Below are 27,680 nucleotides of genomic sequence, written 5' to 3'. Positions count from 1 at the left end.
TATATTCATGTTCCTCTAAGCTAAATTGGACCTCCTGTAAAAATCATGGCTGGAGTAGGTGGCTTCTATTTTCTGCTTCAAAGCTCTCCAGTGCTCTGGAAAATTTCTAATCACAAAATTTTGGGGGGTGAAATGAATATTCTCAGCTGATGCAGCAGCAGAATGAAAAGGAAAGTGGGGACTTTAGCCCATGGTCAAGACAAGAGAAGTACACTTAAGAATCTAGGTCAGGCTTCTCTGGACATTCTATCCTTGGATTAAAAAGGGTCTGATGGTGATGGGCAAGCTCATGAGGAAAGCCTCCACGTATATGCGCCCCGAGTCAGAGTCACACTGCTGCATTCTCAAGTGGGAGCAGAGACCTGTCGTGTGACACTTCCCTTCACCATCCTCTTGTGGTGGGCTCTGTTTTCTGTATCCCATGTTTTTCTGTTTCTTGGTTTACTCTCATTTTGGAGTAGCACATTCTCTAGTAGCTCATTGAAAGGATGCAGAAGGAAAAGCTTTGAGTACTTGCAGGTTTTGAAAATGTCTGTATCCTACTTTTAGGCTTAATGATAGTTTGGTTAGGTGAAGAATTCTAGGTTGGAAGTCCCTTTCTTTCAGACTTTTGAAGGCAAAATCCCCGTCTTCTTGCTTTCAGTATTGCCGCTCAGGAGTCGGAGCCATTCTAATTCTTATTCATTGTATACAATGTGTTTTAGTTCTGAAGTATTATAGAATTTCCTCTTTGTCCCCAGCTTTCTGAAGCTTCTCCGTGTGCCCTGAGGGGTATTATTGTCAGTCACTGAGATCAACTGAAAGTCAACTTATTTAATCGAGCAACTCACTTCCTTCAGCTTTAGAAAATGTTCTTGAATGCTTGAACGATTTCTCCACCATGTTTTCTCTTTTGGAACCTCCTCTTGTTCAGATGTTAGATCTCCGGGACTAGTCCTCTAATCTTCCTATTTTTCTCTCCCATTTTCCCTACCTTTGTCTTTGTGCTCTAGTTCTTGAGAGATTTTATCAACTTTAGCTTCCAGTCCTACCAAGGAATTGTTAATTTCTTCTACTATATATTTAATTTCCAAGAGCTATTTTTTTTTTGGTTCTCAGAAATTCTTTCTGCAACACCCTGTCCTTGCTTCATAGATGCAACTGACTCCCTTATGTCTTGTGTCAATGTTCTATGTTTGAAGTTTTTTTCAGAATGGCCTGGTACTCCTTGCTGTCTGCTTATGATTAAGAATGGAGGATTAGAAAGTTGATGGGATGCTCTGAGTGGGAACGTGGGACTTGTCGACTTAGAGCTTCAGTGCACAGTCATTTGGTGGTTCATTTATTGGGGAACGATTAATGTCAGTATCTTTAGTTCTTTCCTCTGACGGGGTTAGATTCTTGTGAGCATAGTTTTCCTACCTCCTGCCAAGAAGGGAAAGATCTGGCTCCCAGGGTGCAGGAGTCTGGGAGGGAAGCGGGCTGGGTTCTCAGCATCTGGCATTTGTTTGCACATGCTCACATAATTCGGTAGTGTTTGTTACAGCACCCGCACACTCACCTATACCTAATACCTCTCATTTCAGAGACCCTCCATCTACCTTCTCCAGAAAACACATCTCTAGACTTCTGCAGAGGGTATAGGAGTAGGTGGTGATTCAGGGCAACTGTTTATCTGTTTGGAAATAAGAAGTCTAAGGATTTAACTGCATTTCAAATAGCTGTTTTCTAATTCTCTTTATTTAGCACCATCCTCCAATAGCAACATGTGGAATAGGTTTTACAAGGTCAGACGATTAAGTTCGTGAACTCATCCTAGAAAAAGTGCTACACACCTCATTGCTGAATATCACTACGGTCACCTTCGAAGTACTCCCCTTGGGAAGCTATGCACCGACATGAGCACCTAGTCCACCCTTCAAAGCAATTTTGGAACTCTTGCTGGAATGGCCATCAGAGCTGTCGTTGTATTACCCTTAATGTCCTGAATGTCATCAAAATGTCTCCCTTTCAATATTTCCTTTATCTTCAGGTAAAGAAAGAAGTCATTGGGGGCCAGAGCAGGTGAGTAGGGAGGGTGTTCCAATACAGTGATTTGTTTACTGGCTAAAAACTCCCTCACAGACAGTGCCGTGTGAGCTGGTGCATTGTCCTGATGCAAGAGCCATAAATTGTTGGCAAAAAGTTCAGGTCGTTTAACTTTTTCATGCAGCCTTTTCAGCACTTCCAAATAGTAAACTCGGTTAACTGTTTGTCCAGTTGTTACAAATACATAATGAATAATCCCTTTGATATATAAAAAAAGGTTAGTAACATTGTTGCAACAAGTTCGCGAACTTAATTGTCAGACCTCATATAAACCCATTTTAAACACGAGGCAAAGAAATCTCAGAGGCTAAAAATCTTGCCCAAGATCACAAGGGTAAAAAGGGGCAGAGATGAGACTCAAATTCAGGAGTCTGATGTCAAAACATATTATCTAAAACCACTATGTTACACATCCATGCCATCCCAGTATATTATTACAGAATTAATTTTACTCTATTACAGAATTATCTTAAATTTATGTGTAATTTCTGTATAAATTGATGTTAAATTATGCATAAAATTTAGAAGGCAGGCAACCAGGAGACTGAGGGAACTTGACATCTTATCTATAAAGAATGGTTAATAGATACACAAATCTTTACCCAAAAAGGGATAGTGGAAAAAAGGGTGAGAGGCTATATTTAATTATTAGAATATAGTCACAAAACCTTGGTAACATTTATCGTCCATTTCTCATATTGCACATGAGTTAGAACTTGGGTTAATAGGCGAAAGTTATAGAAAAACAGATTTTAGCCCAACTTAAAAAAGAAAACTTTCTAATAGTCATGGTTTTCCACACATGAAATGAGCTGCTTTGGTAAATGGTTTCCTGACATCCATGAAGCTCATACACACCCTGAATAACCATTTGGCAGGAATATTACAGGCAGGATCCATGCATCAGGTGACCAAACTATATGTCCTTGATGAGAGTCTACAATTCTAGGACCCAAAACATATTTGTTAGAGTACTAAGAAATAGTACTAAAAATAGTTCACTCTAGTCAGAAAGAATGATTTTAAAAAGAAATATTTAATTAGGCCAGAGCCAAAATAATATTTGGGTCAAATACTAATATAATGTTACCTTAACATATTTAAAGATAATACAGTCAGTCTGTCACTTACATAGGATGTGATTAAAGTGCCTGGCATCTAACTTTATGCTAGTGGTTCTCTGAGTGTGGTCACTGAGTGCTTGCTTCGGCAGCACGTATACTAAGTGTGGTCACTGAACCTGCAGCAGCGGCGTCACTTGGGAATTTGTAAGAATGAAGTTCTCAGGCCCCATCCCAAACCAATGGTATCAGAAACTGGAGGTCGGGCCTGGAAAACTGAGTTTTAACAAGGTTCCAGGCGTTTCTGATGCATGCTGAAGTCTGAGAAGCCCTGCCCTCGACTGCATGTCCACCTTTCGTTGGCTTTGTAGTCCCAACTGCTGGCTGGCTACAGCTTATCATTGTTTAGAGTTCTGCAGCTTTGATTCACGGGCTCCATGATGTCTTCGCTCCTGAAGAGCCACTTCATGTCTAATTGCTGCACACCAATTTACTTCAGTTTCCAAACACTCGCAGCTGTACCAGGCACTTAGAGCTGCACTGCGGGCTGCATCTCCCCGCCTGCTTGGTTACCCTTCTCTGCTCACTACAGAAGTTGTCTGGGGATCTTGTCAGCATTCATCATCTTCACACAGTTTACCTGCCAGAGCTGAAATGCAGGGATTATTGCAAATAACCCACAATAAATGGCTGGGTTTTAACACATCCAGCCAATTAATGCTGAACTTGCTTGAAGATGTACCGATAAAACAATCAAAGATGCTGTGATGTGTTAGCTCTAACTTTCTACACTCATGGGTAACACTGGACCAGTGAGTTACTATATTGCAGCTTGAAATTTAAAAAGCATTTAGAACTACAGCGCTGGAAAAATAAAATCACAAATACATTTCTAGAAATATTTTAGAATTCTACTTGGCTATAAATATAAATTTTTCTGTAAGCAGCAGGTTCTTCGTTAACTAAATACTTCAAACAGTTCATTGTAAAACAAGGGTTTTTTTTTCATTCTCCACTTCATTTCTTTCAGTCTTCCTAGCATGTAATAACTGTCATGTAATGACTGTCAAGTTAGCTATACACATAAATTATAATATCCCGATTTTGTTCAGTGGTTTAAAAATGGAATATTTGACACATTCATAGCAGAATTATTCATAATATGTAAAAATGGAACAACTCCAATGTCTATTGACTGTTGAGTGGATAAAATAAAATGTGTTTATCTATACAATGGAATACCAGATATGACAATTAAGTTCACGAACTTACCACCGTGTGCTTACATTGGCAGCTCTGTACAAACAGCTTGGGAAGGTTTCATAACCTTGGTGTATCAGTGTCTCACAGCTGTGTTCGTGTCGACATGTGGCGGTGTCTTGCTGAGTGGTGTTCATTATTGTTGTTGCATGTTTTTGTGTGCTGTCATGAGAATGTCTGAGCTTGAATTAGAGCAAGGAACAAACATGAAATTTCTTGTTAAACTTGGCAAGAGTGGAAGTGAAATCAGGAACATGTTATGGTGGGTAATGCCGTGAAGAGAACAGCAGTGTACAAATGGATTAAACATTTTTCTGAGGGGAGAGAATGAGCCACTGATGAAGAGAGGTCAGGAAGGCCAGTAACGTGCAGAACTGACGAAAATACTGCAAAAATTTGTTGAATTGTGTGTCAAAATCATCGGCTGATGGTGAGAAGCATAGCAGACCAAGTAAACATCAATAGAGAAAGAGGAAAATCTTAACTGAAAATCTTGGCATGAGAAAGGTGTGTGCAAAAATGGTCCTGAAGGAGCTCACCAATGAACAAAAGCAAAGGAGAGCTGAAGTTTGCCAAGACCTTTTGGAGAGGCAAGACGATGTTTTGGACCGTGTTATCACTGGTGATGAAACATGGGTGCACAATATGACCCTGAAACGAAGTGTCAAAGTGCACAATGGAAGTCAGCCAATTCTCCACGACCAAAAAAGTTCTATCAGTCCAAATCAAGAGTCAAAACAATGTTGCTAACCTTTTTTGATATCAGAGGGATTATTCATTATGAATTTGTTCCAACTGGACAAACAGTTGACTAAGTTTACTATTTGGAAGTGCTGAAAAGGCTGCATGAAAACGTTAGATGACCTGAACTTTTCACCAACAATTCATGGCTTTTGCATCACCACAATGCACCAGCACACATGGTATTGTCTGTGAGGGAGTTTTTAGCCAGTAAATAACTATATTGGAACACCCTCCCTACTCACCTGCTCTGGCCCCCCTTGACTTCTTTCTTTACCCAAAGATAAAGGAAATATTGAAAGGAAGCCATTTTGATGACATTCAGGACATCAAGGGTAATACGGCGACAGCTCTGATGGCCATTCCAGAAAAAGAGTTCCAAAACTGCTTTGAAGGGTGGACTGGGTACTGGAGTCAGTGCATAGCTTCCCATGGGGAGTACTTTGAAGGTGACACCGTAGTACTATTCAGCAATGAGGTATGGAGCACTTTTTCTAGAATGAGATTGCGAATTTAATCATCAGACCTCATATTATTCAGCCATAAAAAGGAACAAAGAACTGATATATGCTACAACATGGACGGATCTTGAAAACATTGTGCTAAGTGAAAAGAAGGCAGTCACCAAGACCACATATATTATATGATTTCATCATATGAAATGTCTAGACTAGGCATTTGTAGAGACAGAAATCTGTAGAGATAGAAAGTAGATTAGTGATTGCAGGAATCAGGGAGAGGGAGAAATGGGGAATGACTGCTAAATGGTACAGGACTTTTTGGGGTGATGAATTAGTGGTGATGGTTGTACAACTCTGAGAATATACTAAAAAGCAGTAAATTGTACACTTTAAAAGAGTGCATTTTATGGTATATGAATTAGGTCTCAATTTTTAAAAATAATATTTGAAAATTTATTTTTAATGTCATGATTATAACTAAGCTACATAAAAGAAACGATTTAGGAATAAGATATGGTTAGAGAGAAATGCTAATAAGTCTGCCTCTAAATCACTTATACTAAATTTTCACTGAAAAACTGCATTACTGGATTAAAGATGAGATTTCTCGCTTACCTATGAAGAATGAATTTGGTTCGCTGAATTTTAAAAATCAGCTCAGTGTGTTCTTTGGTCTGCACATATGCAGTAAGAGGAGCTGTGCGGCTAGAAGAGCCACTGGGGCTGTGTCTGGGGGCGGGGCTGTGTCTGGGGGCGGGGCTGTGTCTGGGGGCGGGGCTGTGTCTGGGGGAGGGGCTGTGTCTGGGGGCGGGGCAGAACATTGGCAGTGACTTTCCTGTGTGTAAGGCTCCCTTCAACACGCTTCTGCTAAACCAGCCCGACCAGTAGCTCAAGGTTAGCTGAGATGGTTTGCAGAACTGTGTTCTGTCATTTCCCCCATTTCTTTTAGGGAAATCGTCCATTGTCCTGGCTCTGAAGCCTTTTGGAGAAAAAAATGAAAAGAGCACGGTGAATGAGTGTGTGTGTGTGTGTGTGTGTGTGTGTGTGATATGTTTCGTTTCTTTCCCTAGCAAAAATGAACTGAAAAATCCGGAACAACTACCACTGAAAACCAGAGTTAAAAATGGAACTAATGAAACACAGAAACAAAGGATGAGAACACTCACCACTATCCCAACATAAGAAAGTACAGAGTAGCGTTTTTCCCTCCAAAGAAAATTAAAGTCTAGTGCAGTCTAACACACTGACTGTGCTTATGAGAATATAAAGAAAGCTGCCTGCCACGAGATCTGGCTTCTAAACATCCACTAGCTCTTTTTCCCTTTTTAGTATGCATGATAAGATATCTAATGACCTAAAAGAAGAGTTTGAGCTACAAATAAATAACTTAAATTTAGATGGAGGAGCAGAAGGAATGGGTTGCTCTAAGAACGGAGGGATTTAGTATCAAAAGGTCAAAGGAGGTTGCAGTAGCAAATCAAATCGGTCCCTCTCATTCAGTAAAAATATTAAGGTGTATTAGCCAGTGGCCTCAGACAGCCTCCCTGATATTTGAGATCCACTAAAACACGAGTGTGCAAGTATTTTTTAAATTTGCCCAGCTCGTTATCTCCAAAGAATTTATAACATCAAACCTGGACTCTTCATATAAATAAATACTTCTTAAAACCAGAAGATAGATACGGCAGCTCCCCCTTATCCAAGGGGGAAATGTTCCAAGACCTATATATACAGCTGACCCTTGAACAACATGGGTTTGAACCACGCAGATGTACTTATATGCAGATTTTTTCAATAAATACTGTAAATTTATTTTCTCTTTCTTTTGATTTTCTTAATAACCTTTTCTCTAACTTACTTTATTGTAAGAATACAATATATAATACATATAACACACAAGGTATGTGTTAATCGATTGTTTATACTGTCAGTAAGGCTTCTGGTCAACAGGAGGCTAATAGTTAAGGTTTTGAGGAGTGAAGAGTTATATGCAGAGTTTTGACTGCTCAGGTGGGTGTTGGTGCCCCAACCCGGTGTTGTTCAGGGTCATTTGTAACCATGTTTTTTTCCTGTACATACATATCCCTGATAAAGTTTAATTTATAAATTAAGCACAGTAAGCGATTAACAGCACTAACTAATAATAAAATAGCACAACTATAACAATATACTGTAATAAAAGTGACGTGAATGTGGGCGCTCGTTCCAGGGGAGCCCTAGCTGCAGTCTCCGTACAGGCTCAATGCTTTTATGGTGCAACATGCTGTTGGCTTGAACATGTTTTCTGCTCACGTCTTCCACCCACAAATTTAATGCCTTTTCCATCCTAACTAAGCAGTTATCACGCACTGTGGCCATAACTTTTGCAGCCTGAGGTGCGACAGCAAATCTAGCACAGATTTATGTTTCCTTCTTGACAATTTCATGGGCAGAAGATTCGTCCTTACCATAGATCTTAGCAACCTCAGCATACAATGTTTTTCTTTCCTTATTGAGTGGAGAACTTTTACCTTTTCACTTAAAGGATGCACTTTGTGGCTTCTCTTTGGTGTATCCAAATTGCCAGCATCCCTACTCTTGCACTTAGGGGCCATGATCGAGTAAAATAAGGGTGACTTGAACACAAGCACCGTGATAGATCCCACGGCAGTGCATCTGATCACCGGGATGGCTACTTAGTGCCTAATGGGTAGGCAGCGCATACAGCGTGGACAAGCTGGACAAAGGGATGATAAACGTCCTGAGCCGGATAGAAGAGGATGACACAGATTTCATCACGCTACTCAGACCAGCACACAATTTAGAACTCATGAATTATTTATTTCTGGAATTTTCTGTTTAATATTTTTGGACCACAGTTGCCTGGTGGTAAGTAAAGTTTTGGAATGCAAAACCACATTTAAGGGGGGAAATACTGTACCATCTTATCTATCCTCCATCATCCCAGGTGATGCCAGTGTCCATGGAGACTAGCCATCTATCCTTTCCTCATTTCTTGGAATTCCTCAACCTCAATACAATGACCTTCAGCCATTCCTCTGAGTACTCCCTAGAACATATAATCACTCAGAACTGCTTCGCTCTGAAAGCTTTTCCAAGATTACTTTCCTTCTCGATTACTTCCAGCCCCCTCATTCCTTCTAATACATTTACACTTTGGCCTCACTGACACAACAGATTCTTTTTTGTTCTCTCATTTTTATCAGCGCCCACCTGGCTCTGCCTCCTTTCTTGTCCAGTCTAGGACCCCATTATCCATCATTTTAACCACTTTCTTGCTACACCTTTCTTGCTGTCTTCTGCCTTACATGCTGCTAATTCCTAATCCAGGAGTCAGCAAACATCTCTGCAAAGAACTAGATAGTAAATATTTAGGCTTTGTGGGACATACAGTCTCTGTTGCAACTACTCAGTTCTGCTGTTGTAGCCCGAAAGCAGCCAAAGACAATATTAAACCAATTAGTGTGGTTGTATTCCTATAAAACTTTATTTATAAAAACAGGCAGGGGGTCAGATTTGTCCCCGAGACTGCAGTTTGCCAATCTCTGTCCTAATCCTATTTCAATTTAAATATCTGCCTTTTTCTTTTCTTTTTAAATTAAAGGATATCGGTTTGACAATTGTTAGTAAAGTTACATAGGTTTCAGGTGTACAATTCTGTAATACATCATCTATATATCATGTGTGTTCACCACCCAGAGTCAGTTCTCCTTCCATCACCATTTATTTGATCCCTTTTATCCTCATCTACAAACCCTCTCGTCCCTTATCCTCTGGTAACCACTAAACTATTGTCTGTGTGTATGAGTTTTTGTTTCTTCATTAGTTTGTCTTGTTCCTTTGTTGTTCATTGTGGCTTTATTTATGGTTACCAAGACATGGAAACAACCAATGTGTCCTTCGACAGATGATTGGATAAAGAAAATGTGGCATATATACACAATGGAATACTACTCTGCCATAAGAAAAGATGAAATAGTGCCATTTGCGACAACATGGATGGATTTTGAGATTATTATGCGAAGCAAAACAAGTCAGACAGAAAAAGTCAAGAACCATATGATTTCACTGATAATGTGGTATATAAAATTGAAATATCTATGTGTTTCATTCCTATGCCCAGGCTGCTCAGCACTATTGGAGAAAAGCACAGGATCCCGTAAATCAGGACTGCTACAAATGACTACTCCATCTTATCAGTGTCTTATTAGCTCCCTCTTCCATTCTCTAGAGTGGCTACTCGAAATCTCTACCAGTCTCTTCATGCTACTATGCCACTCCCAACTCCTCAGTCTTGGCAGGTGACATCAGACAATAAGATATTGAGGCCAATATGGCACACAAAGGCTCCATACGTCTTAATTACTAAAATCAACAAAACCCTTCCCTCATCCTTTCTCCTCCTTCCTTACAGGCCCTCAGGCTGAGGTGACTCTGTTCTGGATTCTGGCCCACCTCCCCCAGATCATGCTCCATCTCCTGCTGTCTCCTTCTATCCCGCCTTCCCGTCTCCTACTTCTCAGCCCTCCTTTCCTACAACAGCCTCTGAGGTGCTGCTGCCCTGTTGCACCACCTGCAAATCAATCTACCACATTCTCTGACAGAATAATTTTTCTAAAACACATTTGTAAAGCTACTCACCTATTTAGTGACTTGCATTGTCTTCAAAATAAAGCCCAAACTGAACCTGGCTATATAAGTCATCATCTGTCCTGGCTTAATTGTCCAGTGTTTTCTTCTATTCCTCCTTCACGCACATTTTCCATTCCTGCTCTACTAAGCTGTCTTTAGTTTGCTTATTAAATATTGAGTGCCCCTATATGCAGGGCACTATGGTTGGTGCTGGGGGTATAACAATAAGCAGGGCAGACATGGTTGCTTCCCGCATGAAGCTGACATTCCACTTGGGTGGGAAAGACAATAAACAACTTAATACGCATGTAATTATACTTAATTAGAATGCAATAAGTGCTACCAAGGAGGATTACAGGGTACTAAGATAGCATACAGTTGGGGGGATTTGAAATAATCTAGGGGTCAGGAAATCGTGAAGAAGTGATACTTTAGCTGACCTCTGAAGGATGAGTACGAGTGAATTAGAGAAGGGGTGGGTAAGAAGTTAGAGGGAACGAGAGTCCAAAGGTGGTGAGGCCACATGGCTTATTTGACAAATGGAAAGAACGCCAGGCTGCTGAGAGAGGCAGAAGCTAGACTGCGCAGGGCCTGGAAGGCTATTTGATCTTTAGGAACATGACAAGGGGGCCATAGTTTAAGTGGGGAATATTAGTTATCTGGTCACTCTGGCTACTCCACCGAGGTCCCCAAGATCTCTTTGCTCAGTCACAGCTCAATATTATTCCTCAGCCTGGAATGCCCTTTCTGGAAGGATAGAGTCTTAATTTCAACTTCTTATTTCTCAGCTCTGGAATTTTCATTTGATTCTTTTTTTATAGCTACTCGTATTCTGATGAAATTCTCTATCTTTTCTTCTGTCTTCTTGATCATATGAATCATAATTATTTAGAAGGATCTGTCTTACAACTTCAGTGTCTAGATTATCTGTGACTTTGTTGTCTGTTTTACTCCTATATTTCTGGCCATTTGTTCATTTCCTGGTATGGCGTGTAATTTTTTTGTTGAATGCCAAAAATTTTGCACGAACAATGGTATTAGCTCTCAAGAAAGCACTGTCTTCTAGAAGACCGACAAACGAGGCTATCACGAAGCTGTAGTTGAAGCTGGGTTGCAGCATTTGTGAGGGCTGCTGTACTTCTGGTTTGTCCTTACTCCTAGCGTATAGTTCTGATGCATAGAGTGGAGCCCGTCAGAGGTCCCAGCTGAAAGCATGGAGTATTTTTCTGGGCCTCTGCATTAGGCATATCCTGAACTCCAACCGCTGTCTCCTAGGACCACGAGATTTTCAGAATCTCTGCTTAGCTTGTTGCCCTCTTAGAAGCTGCTTCCCTTTCAGTTTCTTGGCATCTCATCCAGAACATGTCTAGCTTAGCAATAGGCAAATGTTTCTGTGAGAAATTGTACAAAGACTTGTGGACTTTTTTCCCTATGATTCCCTCCCCTCTGGAATATTGGACCCTTGAATCTGCCACTGTAGGAGCCCCAACTCTAACCTTATCTCCAAAGCTCAGTGAGAGGTGGTATTCCCTGACATTCCCTGATTTTCCCTCAGCTTCTATCACCCTGCTGTGATAATAGGCAAAGGATCCAAAGATGGAAAACTGAGGTGAATATGAGTTCCATTATGTAGGCATGATTGATCAAATCACTGGCCATTGGTGATTAACTCAACCTCCAGCCCCTCCCTACTCCCCAGAGGCCAGGGGGTGGGGCTGAGAGTTCCAACCTCTGATCACCTGGTTGTCACTCTGGCAACCAGCCCCATTCTCCAAGAGTCAGCTCATTAGCATAAACTCAGGTATGATTGAAAGGGGCTTATTACAAATACCAAAAGGCACTCTTCTCACTCGATCACACAGGAAATAACAAGAGTTTTAGAAGCTGTGCCAGGAACCCAGAAAGAAGACCAAATATACATTTCTTATTATACTATAATATCATGGCCCTTTTCCCTATGATCTTGACCCACCCTGTGTTTTCCACCTTGGTTGTTTTACAATTGACTTCAAACCAGTTTTTAATAGTTTTCCAGCTTTAACTGGTATTTTTGGTGGAGGGTCAGACCAATACTATCTACTTCATTATAAGTAGAAGCAAAAGTCCTCCTTGCTAACTGGTTTTGGAGGAACTCTAGCTCATTTTTATAATTAGGTGTACTTGGCACACAGGCAGTGCCAAAAACGATGTTCAATTATCTTTTTGTAGTATTTGTGAAAGAAATTAACCAAAAGTAACAACTTCTCAGGAGACCGCCATGCACATAAGCCATTATAACCAGTTTCTGGTTACGTCAACGGTCTCTGCAGAAAAGTGAATTTGGTGACAAAACTAGAATCAGTATTTTTAGGTTATTCAATTCTAAAAATTCTGGAAAGGGTTATAAGGAGAATCTTTTATTATTCACTGACCTTACTAGCACCAAGATACATTTCTTTAACTTCAACATATTGGCTTCTACTGTTTGTATTTACATGGTACTTTGGACCTGAGTGTGAGGCAATTTAAAAGACTTATATTAAAAACTTTATATGCGTTAGTAAGCATTATTATAATAAGAACCAATAAGACGATTTAGTCTTTGAAAAATGCATGAGCAAACAAATTATTTTCTTACTAATTAACTTTACAGAAGAAAGTATAATCATAAAATGTAGGATTTAATAAATGACAGCCAACAACCTGGAATCTCGACCGCTTTTATCCTTCATCATCCAGTCAAAACAGCACTGCAACTCTCTCAATGTTTTATAAGACAGAAAAAAGAAGAGATTCTCCAGCCCTTTTTTTTGCAATCAGTACACAGCCCGTTAAAAAAAAAAAGGGCACGTGCACATATATTGGGTTTGTGTATACACCAACACACACAATAACCAATTCTTTTTCATATAGTCTCTTAATAAATAACCTAAATGTCTAACAGCAAGGTCTTAATTAATGTTGGTTCTTTCTAATTTGTTCTCCATCAAAATTTCTCAGAACTTGTGCTTTAATCAAACATTTGGAACCCAAGACAATGAACTGCCTATTAGCCCTTTAATAAAAGGGACACAACTAAGAAGTACTTCTATGGCATGTACTTTATTTCATGCCACTGGATGGAGAGTGAAAGGAGGTAACAAAAAAAGGGGACAGAAAGCAGAGAAAAGTAAAAGATGAATGCTTCAAAGGAGTTTTTTGTTTGTTTGTTTGTTTGTGGTGGGGTTTTTTTTTAGACTCACCCAATGTTGTTAAGGTCTTGAGGTTTTCATTATTCGTCTGAGCAATGCTGGGTTGTGTTGATTTCTGGGAGTCCTTATTGATTACAATCTCCTTCAATGAATCAAACATTTTGAATGAGGGAGAGACATAGAGTGTCTCTACGGAGGCTTGGTCGTAGAAAGTAGAATCTGACTTTGATATCCTTAAATTAGGGCTGATAAACTCTTCTTTACTTGACCAAAATGCTGGCAAAGTTGTCAATGTTTCAATACTTTTTGCAGTTGACTGCTCTTTTAGAGGCATTTGCAAAGAGTTTTCTGTTACAGTATTTGTAATGGTACTGTCTGATTTGTCTAAACTCACATTTGTCTGCAGAGATGGGTTATTTTCTGAGGGAGGAGGCACTGCATCTGTAAAATACCAAATAAAAACTATACTCAAAAAATAAAACCAAAAATACTCGATTTCAAATGTTGCAATTTTAATCAATTAATCTTTTTTATGCCCTTACAGCATTCTTTCCTATTAGTGATTTCTACTTTCCTACTATGTTTCCATTCTGCCTATTTGAAGTATATCCACACTACAACTGATACATTCGTCATTTGGTGGCTGCCTTCTCTCTCTCTCTCTCCCCTTATTGAAGTGCAAGGCAAGGAAAGCTCCAAATGACAGTCTTTAAATATATCTCCCTTCACCCATTTACCTGTCTCTGAAGCCACTGTATTTTTAGTACCTTCAAACTTCCAATTTTTACAAGATAAACTAGAGAAAATATACCACATAATACTGGTCTAGCCTTACAGAACCCCCAGCTACAAAAATGTCTTTTTCCCCTGAAATAATAAAATGTCCTTTTGCCCCAGTGTTTCTACAAAGCCTATGAAAGAAATTACTTTAGGGAGTAGCCTAACTTTAATTAAACCCTTTGTCTACGTGGGAGTAAAGAAGCAATCTTTCAGAGCCATTGAGATGATTACTAAAATGTAATTTCCATCAGGTTGGGGATCTTTGTCCATTTTATTCATTAATATCACCAAAGTAAATAGAATATAACAAAGTACCCGGAATATGACAGACAAATAATGTTTGTTACAAATAGAAGCAATTGGAGGAATTTTAAGGAATTGAAATTTAAAATAGGTGTGAAATAGGAATATATATCTCTTGAACCTATGAATTATGAGCCTGGTCCAAATTTCTAGATGCCAATTGTTAATCAACACTCTCAGTGCTTGACTTGTTCTCAAATAGTTTCATCTGAAGTTGGATATGGAAAGAAACTGATTTCTAAGAGGGAGAGTTCATGAAATTAGAAGCATAACTAGGTGAGAGAGGGCAAAAGGAAGATTCTATCATTTGAAGCTCCGAAAAAAGACGATGATACAGAAATTGTGTAATTCATCATTGAGTGTTTATATATCACAATGTACATCATAACAAACCTCATAATGCACATTTATTTTTTTAAATTTACTTTAAATTATAGTTGACATACAATATTATATTAGTTTCAGGTGTACAACATCAGTGATTCAACATTTATGTACCTACAATGCACATTTATATGCTATCATCATCACTTTCAGGCTCTGAGTTATTAACAAAAAGAAATTTTCTTTGACACTAAAAACCTTCCTATCCATTTTCATTCACAGTTGAAGGCCAGCCTGAGCAAAATAACGCTGCTAGTATACCAGTCAGACAATTCAAGAAACTTACATCACTACCTCTACCAGGAATTTCTGTTTTCCCCAACCCTCTCTCATCCCTAAGCTTTTTCATCTTTTAAAACTCAATTCAAGTATCACCTTCCCTATAAATCTTGCCCCAATCCTTTTCTTTCCTGCCCCTATCCTATTATGGTCTGTCTTAACATATCCTGTTTGGAGCCCTGTGCGTGATAGTAACACTTCATCTCGTTTAGTATAAGTCTGACCCCCATACCTGAAAACAGCCTCCTTGAGGAGATCTTATTAGGAGTTATCTTTGTGTCCCAGCACCTTACAGTGCCATTCACCCAGGATGTGTTCAATAACTGCTCGTTGAGTGAAAGGACAAACTGAAGCACAAGGATAAAGGAAAAATAATGCCTTTTTACCCCTGAATTGAATATAGGTTACTTAATAACGATTGAAGGAAATGGAAGACTGGTAGATGAAAATAATTTCTATGATACTCCTAATTTGCATATAATCAAGTTATATCTAGTTGATAAAATGTTCTGTTAAAAACACTGATATATTCTTAGAATATTAGATTTATAATATTCCAAAGTACATCACCATATTTACATAAACGTGTTCCTTAAAAGTAAATTTCAGGGGGCCAGCCTGGTGGCTCAGGCGGTTAGCGCTCCATGCTCCTAACTCCGAAGGCTGCCGGTTCGATTCCCACATGGGCCAGTGGGCTCTTAACCACAAGGTTGCCAGTTCAATTCCTCGAGTCCCGCAAGGGATGGTGGGCTCTGTCCCCTGCAACTAAGATTGAACAGGCAGCTTGAGCTGAGCTGCCCTGAGCTCCCGGATGACTCAGTTGGTTGGAGCGCATCCTCTCAACCACAAGGTTGCCAGTTCGACTCCTGCAAGGGATGATGGGCTGCGCCCCCTGCAACTAGCAATGGCAACTGGACCTGGAGCTGAGCTGCGCCCTCCACAACTAAGACTGAAAGGACAACAACTTGACTTGCAAAAGAGTCCTGGAAGTACACCCTGTTCCCCAATAAAGTCCTGTTCCTGTTTCCCAAAAAAATTAAAAAAAAAAAAAAAAAAGTAAATTTCAGTCAAATATTTTTTCACTGACTTTCATGTTACATGTGAGAAAATGGGGAGCAAAGTCGTTTTCTATAGTAATAGAATCATTTTAAAATTTAGTAATATGTAACCTAAGATAATTCAGAACAAAGGCTTTCTGATGAAAATATTCGTAACACTCAATTTAAATCTCAAAATGGTATATGTATAATGTATAATGTCATCTATATTACCATTGTTTTAATGTTTAGTGCGAAAACTTAAAATTACAAAAGAATAAAAAATACCTCAAAATTCAATGAAACAAACCAGACTGAAGTCATTCTGTTTCTATCAACTCCCTTTCCCAATAGTTGAGGAAGAACAGAAATTTGGTTGCTTAGACATTTTTTTTTTCTTTTTAACCCATAACCTTTTCAATGAATAAAATACTATGATCTAAAAGAAAAAAGCATGAAGACAAAAAAAAAAAGCACTGATTTTCAAATGCATAGATTATCTAAAAGAGGAAATGTTTATTTAAACAGAATGCTAAAGAGGCCTGAAAATTCTAGAAAGCAAGCTGAACTAGGTTTCTGTGCCATCAGCCTTGCTCCACCCCTGCTCTTTCTGTGCAACATGCCAAGTTAATCCTCTTCAATTTAATCCCTACTTTAGTTATTTATAGTTCATATTCAAAAATCCTTCAAAAACTCCCTCTTATTTCAGTGACAAAGTCTAAATTCTTTGGGTTTTAAAGGCGCTCCATTACTTATTTCTATCACTACTCAACAGAAAACTAACCCGCCAGGCCACTGTCGTCACTACTCATACGCCCCATATCCACTGAGGTCCCTTTATCTTCGTTCTCCATGTTAATTCCTGTTTATCTCCATTACCACTGATCCCTTACCCTGCACTCTAACACTGGAACACCTTCTCCCCCTTCTCTATCCGTTTAAATCCTATCAATTCCTTAAGGCCCATTTCAAAAAATTACTACGTTTGGAAGCTATTTCCAATCAAGTTTATCACTCCATCCTAATCCTTCCCTTCTCTGAAATAATAAATATTTCTTCATGTAAACTCAGTTTTTCACCTAATTATATGTGAGATAGAGCTTTTTGCAGGTATACAAATACAGAGGGTGCCAAAAAAATATATACATGTTTTAAGAAAGGAAAACTGTCTTAAAATTCTAATACTCAATATATACCGATAACAAAAGATGAATACAAGTCACGTTTGACTTCTGCAATTACAGGAGGTGCTCATAGTGGTTACCATCAGCATCCAGACACTTCTGATTATAGTGAACTACTGCTTGAGCCACGTTGACCAAAGTGTCCACTTGTATACATTTTTTGGCACCCCTAGTATTTGTTAAATTTAATAATTCCTTAATTTATAAAGTATCTAATATCAATTTTATATGTTGATTTTATGTATAATGATATATACGACATGGTGAAGACTAAAAGTAAGAATGATCAATAAAGAAACACATATTGAGCACCCACTTTTTGCACTGGCAATATATATAAGTGGAAGTCGTAGTTCCTACTGTCGGCGAACTTAGGATCAAGTGTGGATTTTAGATAGCTAGGTAGGTAGACAGGTAGAAAGAAACAATATATACATATACAGATACTTGCATAGATGTACACACACTCAAAAGCATATGTATGATAAAAATATAACTAAAAATAACTAATAATATAAGTTACAAGTTTAATTTGACAATATCTAGGAGATTGTAGTTTCTCAGTAAGTGAGTGAACATAAAGAATATATATTTGTATAACACAGTAAATTGAACATGTTCCAGTTTGGATTCTTCCAAAAGCAGACTCTGAGAAAAAGACTTGGATCACTGACTAAGGCTGGTGATCCCAAGAACACAACTGAGGGACTGGGAAAGGTCAAGTACAAAGGGGACAAAAGCCAATACAGTGTATTAATGACCAGGTTACCAATGGGAGCCAATGAGGTTCAATCCTGCTGGGTGCCTCAGAACAGCCCTTCCAGGAATGGGGAGGTGGAATATTTACTCACTCTTACCTTGCCTGGCTGAAGGTTGTCCCAGGAGTGCTAAATCTGTGGCATTTCTAGGCTATCCTGCCACGTAGAATGAGTGTCAAGGTTCCAGAGAAAAGTTTCAGGTAGAGAAGCAGGGAGACACAGACGCTCTCAGTATAGTGTTGGGAAGTGTTCCCAACACTGTCAACCATCTTACTGAATCAACGTTTATAAAGCACCACATTCAACCACTGCAGAATATACATTCTTTTTTTTTTTTTTGGAAGTTTGCAGGTACACATGGTAGATTTATCAAGATAGATCATATGCTGGGCCATAAAATAGGTCTCAACAGACTTAAAAAGCTTCAGTTCTTACATTAAATTCTCTGACCACAGTGGAATTGAATTAGAAATAAATAGCAATAATGCACCAAAAAAATACTCCCAAATATTTGGAAATTTAAAAACACACTTTAAATATCCATGGGTCAAAGAAGAAATTCTCTGTTAAAATAACTAGTGTTGATTAGACTTTCTCTTCTGGCTAAGATGGAACAGGGTCTGGATTTAACCTACTGCTTGCAACAACTAAAAACCTGGACAAAATAAATAAAACAGTGTATTCAGACAAATGAAACGGTGTATTCAGACACTGTGCATCAGACAGCACAGGATAGTGAATGTTGAAAGAGGGAAATACACAAGGTAAGCCCAGGATTGTGCCAGTGTACTGCCTGGAGAGAGTTTTCAGGCCACAGAGCAGGAACGGGGACCTCGTCAGAGGGCAGTGGTCTCCGTTCCACCTGGATCTGGGGAAGCCACCGTGATTGGAGTTTGCAGTGCAGAGCCCTGGAGAAAGCTGTGGAGACCTGCTATCGTGCATGGAGGTAAGGAAACTGCCGGAAACCAGGGCAAGCAGCCCTGAAAGGAAGAGCAGGCGTGCTCTGCAGAGCTCACGCTCCACCAGCCAGCAGATACCTCACCATTCACAGGACACGGGTAGAGTAACACACTGCTGGTGGGACTGTAAAATAGTGCAGCTGCTTTGGGAAGCAGTTTGGCTGTTCCTCAGAAAGTTAAACACAGAATTACAAAATGACCCAGCCATTCCACTTCTAGGTATTTGCCCAAGAGAAAACAAACCATAGTCCTCACAAACACTTCACAAATATTTATAACAGCTTTATTTGTAATAGCCCAGATCTGAAAAAAACCTAAATGCCCATCAACAGGTGAATGAATAAACACATTATAGTAGATCCATATAATGAAATACCACCCAGTGATAAAAATCAATGAGCTATTAATATCACAGCAACATGGTTGAACTTCAAAATAATTATGCCAGACAGAGAAAGAAGTCGGACAAAAAAGTACCTACAATATGATTCCATTTATTGAAAATTGTAGGAAAAACAAATAATCTATAATGACAGAAAGTAGATCTGTGGTTACATAGGGAAAGGGATGGCGCAGGGCATGTGGAAAGAATTACCAAGGGCACACTGAAACTTTTGGGGTGATGGACATGTTCATTATCTTGATTGTGGTTGTCATTCTATAGATGTGTATGTATATCTTATCAAATTATTAAAAAGCTATCAAATGCATAAATTATACACTTTAAATATGTGCATTGATTGTGATAGTGAAGTAGTGAGAAACATCACTGGCACTGTTTTTTGGTCTCTTGACTGGACTCTGGCTGATACAGTGCTTTAGGAAAATTATTGTTCTATTTTTAAATGAAATGTTCTGGGCTGGGAGAGAATAGAAATAAGGAAATCAACCCAGAGACCAATGAACTAATTCAGATTCTAAGGTTAATTTAATAATAAAACAAGTACCAAGAAATTAAATTTAGGCACTGTGCCAGGTTTAGAGGTACAAAGATGTAAAAGAGGTTCCAGGAAGTCTTCTAAAAGAGGTGATGTTTGAGCCAAGCTAAAAGGTTGGGAAAGTCAGCCAAGATGAGAAAGACAGGAAGGGTGTCCAATGGATGGAACAATACAAACCATTCAGTGTCACCAGTGCAAAGTGTGTGGCAGAGAGTGGAGGAGCCAAATCTGGAGAGAAAGAAAGAAGCCAGGTCTGGCGGACCTCTTGCCTGATAGTGTGAATGATGAGGAATGAAACCGAAATATTAATACAATCTCCTTGAAACTCCTTCCTCTATAGATGCTTCAAGAGAACTTGGCTGGCTCTCTAGGCAATCTCTTCATCCGTATTGTTCCCAAGTCCTGTTTCCTCTAAAACGCAGTCTATTCTTGACCCTTTTCTTCCTCCTCTACAGTCTCCCAAGGTGATGTCATCAGTTATCTTACTGAAACTAGGACTAGAACTAGCACCTGTATGCAAGTAAGTCACACATTTTAATCCTCAGCCCTGACTCCTGCTGAGGTCTAGCCCTAAACACACACCTATCCCTCTGCACAGGGAGGTCTCACTGACCTCCAGAATCCTCCTCTTTGGATGTTTGTTTTACCTCTATTAATGTGACCACCAACTTCCCAGTCACTCAGGTTATTTTGAAGATACAGTTGCTAGCACAGCCTCTAAGAGGTTTTGTCCCCTCAGTTCATTCTGCACAGCACAGCTAGTGTGACCTTTCTAAAATGAAAATCAGATGATGTCACTTCTCTCCACTACTTCTTCAAACTAGTTAACATGATTTATAAGGCTCTGCATAAATTAGCCCCCTTTTGTCTTTCTTGCCTCACTTTGTACTATTTTTTCTAAATCTGTATGATCCTGCTACACTTAAGTTCTTTCAGTTCGTCAAATCTCCCACGCTTCCTCTATGCACCCAGCTTTCACTCATGCTGTTCCTTTGGCCTGAAATGCTCCCCCACCCCCACCCCTTCATAGTTAGCTAAGCGGTTTCCAACCTCCAGGGTGAAGCCCATTAGAAGGAGATACATTATCACGTCTCTGTGCTTTTGCTCACGCTGTTCGCTCAGCCTAAAATATATCTTTCATCCCTACTCTCTTTCTCCATCAAAAATGCTTTCGTTCTTCTACACTCAGTTCAAATACGACTGCCTTTGTGAAATAGTTTACCTTCCGAATTAAGATGAAAAGTTTTGCATAACATAAGTATTCATATTTTCCCCATATTTCATTATGTCAAATATTATTAATCCATTTGATAAATATGTATTAAGTACAAGGATGTGGCAGGTATTATTCTAAGCTCTGATAACAGCAGTAAACAAATTTGTCGTTTATGGCTTGCTATCATTTCTTGCATATATTATCTGTCACCTCCATTAGACAGCAAATCCCTTCACGGCACACATCTTATCCAATTTATTTAACAGGTGACTAGCAGAGTACCTGACAACCATTTGATAAATGTTTGTTCAACGAATCAGTATCTGGATAGTCTAACTGTAAAATAAACTCAACTGGAGAGAAAGACATCTTAGAGAACTAGACTATTTTGACCCGTCGTCATACACACAGACCCTGAGGCTTCCAGGAGCACACAATGATTGAAGAGCGGAAGCAGGATGAGAAACCCCGATTCCTGAATTCTCAATCAATGCTCTTTTTCCTAGAAGAATAAAGGAAGGAACAAAAAGTCTGCTCGGACCGGCTATAGCATGTGTTTCTTTACTAACAATTGTTCCCACAGTTCAAAACTCTAAAATGAGTGAAGTTTTACCTTGGGATCACTCCATTTGTCCCTGGTGGTGCTTTCAGAGACGCAGGGCCATCTGGAGAGGAACTGAGTTAGGTACAGAGTTGGTCTATGTATCTTAGATCCATATAAACAATGAACAGCATTTATGGAAAATTTTCTGGAGCCCAGAACTTGTGGGGTTGATGGAGAACAGCAACGAATATTTATATGTTTGAACACAAATCACATAAAATGTATACACTGTAAACACTAACGTGATTGTTTCATGAGGGCTTCCCAGAGTTCCCTGAGAGAGAATTTCTCTGAATTCCACTGAAAAGGCACAGACGAGCAGAGAATGAATTAATTTGGTTGGCTTGCTTTATCTGGTTTCTCATTTTCTTTCCATTTAAACCTGAATGTCAAAGAGCTTTGTTCTCAAGTATGTACCCAGCAGGCTCTTGGATGGGAAGCCTAGTATTAAATTAAGACTGTATCTAGTTTTCTTTATTGTACAGTGCTTTACACCTGCTAATATACTTGATGAACATAAAATGGGACCTTGAAATGTTGGTCATATCAAAGCTAGTTTGATTATTCTTGATAGTTATTTTTAGGAAGCAGCTTATTCTCTATGTAAGATGTCAGACTGCAAATTTAAATACAGACTATCACTACAATGCCTGAAGTAAGGAAGAAAAAACACACAAAACACACAATAGCAACACACCTCCATGCTTTGAGCCCAAGGACAAAAGAGAATAGCTATGCTATTGAAGGTACTGAAAATGTTTTTGCTAGTTTGAGAAGACAATGAAATCATTTCTGAAAGAGAACTTCAGATTTAATTCTGAGTTAAAAGACTTTGCCTACAGATAGGAACATTCCATTTTGGTAACTCTTTTTCATTTTTCAATAATTCTGCAGCCTTATTTCAGGTACTAGAATTACTGAATATTATTTTATATTCCATTATACCGTGTATCTAATAATGAATGTTATACCCCAACAGAACTATTGCTGGTATCAGTTCTCCTGTTGGTCTGATACATAGTATCCAATTACAACTACATAGCAGGGAGCTGGCAAGCATGACAAAAGATAGATGCCAAAATATGTCTTCTTGTAGTTTAAAAATGTATAACTGAAGGAGCTTCTACTTTAGTAATTATGTTAATCAAGGATATAGGGTCTGAAGATAATACGGCATTTTGCTAAGAGGCCACAGGTATAAATGGTTAATATAGAGGGGTGATCTGAATTGCTCATTGATATATTGGTTTAAAGTAGACATGCCACTAATTTAAAATGGATATTTAATATGAAACCTTAATAACATATTTGACATAAAAATCTTAATATATTTGTCTGACAGTATATACATGAAACCCCAAATAATCATAATAAGTTAGAATAACTAATTTCCCTATGGTCTCTGTTAAGAGTGTGTGTGTGTGTGTGTGTGTGTGTGTGTGTGTGTTTGTGAGTGTGTATGTATACACACAATTGTAGATTCTGAGAATTTTTTTATCTTATATCATTACATTTAACTGTATTATGTATTATATCCAAATATTAAAATAAGAAAACATATTTGGAAAATATAGCTATAAAATATGCCAAGTATATTTACTACTTTCAATATAATTTTGAATTAATAGTTTAACTTCTCGTAGGAAAATAGAGATGTGGATACACTTAAAGGTGCTTTTCTTTAAAAATCTCTTCAAGTCCACAGCTGAAGCCTTTTCAGCCATGGAAATGGATTGTAATAAATGCATTATGAAATAGGTACACGATGCTCGTTATTAAATTTTACACCATAGTTATGCTTCGATCAATTTAAAAAATCATACTTTCCTTCAACAGATTATCATGATAAAGATGGAAGCTGAGAATGTCTTTGGGAAGCTGGTGATCATTCCCTATGTCAGTGTTTTCTGTCTCTTAGGTTGGAGTGGAAACGGACTCTGTCTCCAATGCTAAGGTCTCCATGCTTAGAGACAAGCAGGGGCCTGAAGGCACCAGTGTTTGTGACCCTCAAACTAATCTTTATAATGACAATAACACCTTACAGGTAACGCTAGGAGAGTAAGAAATCAAGCTAGATTGGGTCAGAGGTTTACTTCTGACATGAATTAAATATATGGAATGCTTGCAATGGTACTTGACACAGAGTAAACGCTGTGTAGTTATTTACTGGGTTTGTAATTATGGAACAGTGGGAAGAACTGGAATCAGGAGGGATCTCCCGCCGTGACCTGAGTGGGAGCAGACAGGACCCGGAACACACCAGGACCCGGAACACACCAGGTACACTCCCCCGCTCCAGAAACCCCTGTGTTTATAGGCCACCAGCACAAAGCACACCCTTTGTGCCCACTGGTTCTTTCAGGAGAACTGGTGTACTGGAAAGACGGCAATGAGAACAAGAATTCTTCACCATTTTCCCCGTTAGATGTACAGACCAATAATAAAATTTCTTACCACAATACTGAGTAAGAATCATGCGTAAGTCTGCAATAAACCTTTGAATGTCATTTACACTGTGAATTCAGACACAGTGCTATTTCTCATGAAGCACAAGTGTGCTATTACTCAAAACAAACAAACAAAACCCCCAAACCAGAAACCCACGAAAACGAAAAAACACCTACAAAAACTTCATGTGTTATATCTGTCCCTTTGGAAGACATCTCACTGAATACCTAAGACGACACATACCATTTCTCTTCCCCCCCAGGCAGACGCAAGTGTACGGTCCTTGTTCTCATAGCTCCTTGCTTATGTTTTAATAATATGACTTACAGCACTAGATTGTACTTTATTAATGTTTCATCTGCTCTGTTTGTTCCAGCACCTTCCACATATTTTCATTCATTCATTTTTGCAACAAATGTAGTGAGGGTAGACATGTACGAGTCACTGTGCCTGAAAATACAAAAGCCAGCAGCGTTAGACCAGCACAGCCTTTAGACCAGCACAGCCTTTATAGATTGTAATTCGCTGGAATTACAAAACAGGGAAGATAAAATAACCACAGCTACACTGAATATGTGTAAAGAAATAAAAGCTAGCAAATATGAGCAAGGGACAAGAGATTATAAAAATACAACCAAGTAGATTCAACAAAGATCCAAGCAGACTTCCAAAAATGAAAAATAACTGAAATGAAAAAATAATTGGTTGACTTTAAACGTCAGATTAACTCCCATTGAAGAGAAAATTGGGAACTGGAAGATAGGTACAAAGAGATTTGAAAAACGTCCAGCACAGAGATCAAAGAAAATGAAAACATGAGAAGAGAGGTTTATCATCACATCTAATCAGTTCTAACTATCCTTCCAGTCTAATTACCTGCTCCATCACGTCAGCCACTCTAAACCACTTGAATGACTTCCCTGCTCACCCGGTACTGTCACACCTCTGTGCTTGTGAGATGGCTGCTCTCTCCTCTTGGTCTCCTCTTTTACTTTTATTTTCCTTTCCTCTTCTGGAAGTCAACTTATGGGACAAAGCAGCCTATAGGTCACAGCTCCCTCCTCTGAACTCTGCTCTTCTTGGGTGTTAGAACAGAGGAAGGGCAGTCAGACACAAGTGTCGGTGTCTCTCATGCGGCTACTGTTGTGGTCATGTATCTGCTGGTTATTGCTGCTTCTTTGGCTAATATGGCCACCCATGCCCGCTCTACGACAGGTACCCAAATGCTGGCTTTCTTGTGGAGTAAATCTGAGTCTACCCTGCGGAGCTCCCTAACTGCACCATTGCTTCATGTGGGACATCCAGCCACATCCCACCGCATGCCCCACCCCACCTCACCCCCGCCAATGATTTTTAATCTTTGCATCTAGCACTGGGGCCTGACACACGTCAGAATCCCATCCTTCTGTCCGCTCCCAGGTGACTGACCACTGCTGAAGAAGATTCACAATGTAAACCCATGGTCTCCAAGTCAGCTGGCTCCTCAGGTGTGCCCATCAATCCTGTTGCTTGTCCTGAGGTCTCTCCGTCAAAGACAATTCCAAATATTCACCATTCTCCTCAGGTAGCCTGTCAACTGGACCTTTTCTACCTCACTTTTAGTAGATGATGTTCTCCCCTATCCATCAAGAAAAGAGGCCTTCAACCTGACCCGCTTCAGCTGCTCGTCCCCCTGCTTAGCAACTGGACGACAGCACAACTGTTCCTCACACCCTTCCCTGCAGGCTTAAGGTCCAGAAACCCGTCCATTCAGGCCTGTCCTGCATTCTGTGTCACTGAAACACCACTCAGGTCACCTTCTCTGCTCCCTGTCTTCCACTTCTTTTTATTAGCCTGCTCCTCTCATCTCACAGAGGTGCCCAGTCTCTCCTATTTTAAATACTTCTTCTCTAGGCCCCTCTGGTTGTTGTCTAATCTTTCTCCTGCTCCCCAAACCTAAACACACTGAAAATAATCATTTTTTTATCCCACTGAATTCACTTCCTTTTCACCTGTTCAACTCCTCACAACACTACGATCTGGCTTCCATTCCTACCTCTCAACGGAAGCTGTCTTTTGCGAGGCCATCACTGACATCTTAACTGTGAAACCCAATGGCAATTCCCATCCTCCTGTCACCAGGACTGTGGCATTTAAGATGGATTAGTCTCCCCTCCCTCTGCATCCTTCACTTCCTACCTTCATTCATTCAGAAGATATTGATTGGGCAGCGTGTCACACTAGTCTAGGTACTAAAACGACAACAGCGAACAAAAATGCAGTCTGCGTCCTCTTGGAGCTCAGGTCACAGTGGGGGAAGAAGAAATTTACAACTGCACCAGTTTTTGTCACAGTCAGTTAGATGGTGGCAGCGTCTGTGGAGGTCAGTGAAGCCATTAGGGGTGCAGGGAGTGCCAGGGAATGAGCAGGCTGGTGGGGGAGAGGACAGGCCTCACTGTTAAGGTGACATTTGATGACAAAGCTGAAGGAGGTGCGAGGAAAAAGTGTGGACTAGTGGAGGGCAGTGTTCCAGTCAGAGGGCAGAGTCACTGGAGAGACCCAGAGGCAGGAAGTCCGGGGAACACGCAGGGGCCTAGGCCTGTGGCAGAATGATGAGGAGGAGGAGCGGCAGGAGAGGAAGCCAGGGATGAGGCTGGGTGGCAGATCAGAGCCGTCCTTGTGTAAGATGAGAAGACCTAGGAGGGTTTTTAAACAAAGGAACGATATGATACGACTTACTTTTTATAAAAATCACTTTGGCTTTTATGTGAAGAAAGGCTGTGGGGACAAGGGAAGAAGCAGGGTCACAAGTTAGGAGACTACTGAGTAACCCACATAAGTGATAACGGTAGACACGACAGGGACAAGCAATGGAAGGGATCTGATTCTAGTTATATTGTGAAGGCAGAGCTGATACGAGAGAAAGAAACAAGCCAGGGACGACTCTAGGCTTTGGGACGGACGCATCTCTACCCACTGCTGTTTGTGACACTGTCGTCACAGACCTCTTGCCGCTTTCTGCTACAGTATTTCTGCCCTCCTGCCAGCCCTCGTGGACAAGCCCCAAGGTGACCACGATGGCTCTCTCTCCTGCACAACCTATGCAGCCCTTGCATTTATCAGCTAAATGGCATGGGCCACTCCCAATTCACCAGGCCTCCGTGGCTTTACCACCAAAGCTACTCATCAGCTTTTCTCTTTCCCAGGCCGGAGTCAGATCCTGACTCCAATTCTAGGCATAAGTCTGGCACCAGTTCTTCAATTCCAAGGGACATATTTCAGAGCCTCTCTCACTGGGATTGGGTTTAGCGAGTGGCAGTCTTCCTACTGCTCCCAGCTCCCTCCCAAGAAATCTCACCTCTTCTACCACACTGTCCCCTTATAGGATTCCAACTCCCCACCCCCCCAAAAGGATGGGG

At 39.9% G+C, this 27,680-nt stretch overlaps 1 protein-coding gene across 1 annotated transcript in view; it reads right to left on the bottom strand.

Annotated features, from left to right (window-relative positions):
• The window catches only part of ENTHD1 (ENTH domain containing 1), a gene marked incomplete at both ends in the record, with an annotated part of 91,513 nt that overhangs the window by 1,590 nt on the left and 62,243 nt on the right, over nt 1–27,680 (bottom strand). The window contains one exon of the mRNA XM_081059260.1: nt 13,444–13,833. Within this exon, the coding sequence (XP_080915386.1) occupies nt 13,444–13,833 (390 nt within the window). The remainder of the gene's footprint in view (nt 1–13,443; nt 13,834–27,680) is intronic.

This window comes from Rhinolophus hipposideros, assembly GCF_964194185.1.
Source record: "Rhinolophus hipposideros genome assembly, chromosome: 9".
NCBI lineage: Eukaryota > Metazoa > Chordata > Mammalia > Chiroptera > Rhinolophidae > Rhinolophus > Rhinolophus hipposideros.
This window is presented reverse-complemented; position numbering and strand designations above follow the sequence as displayed.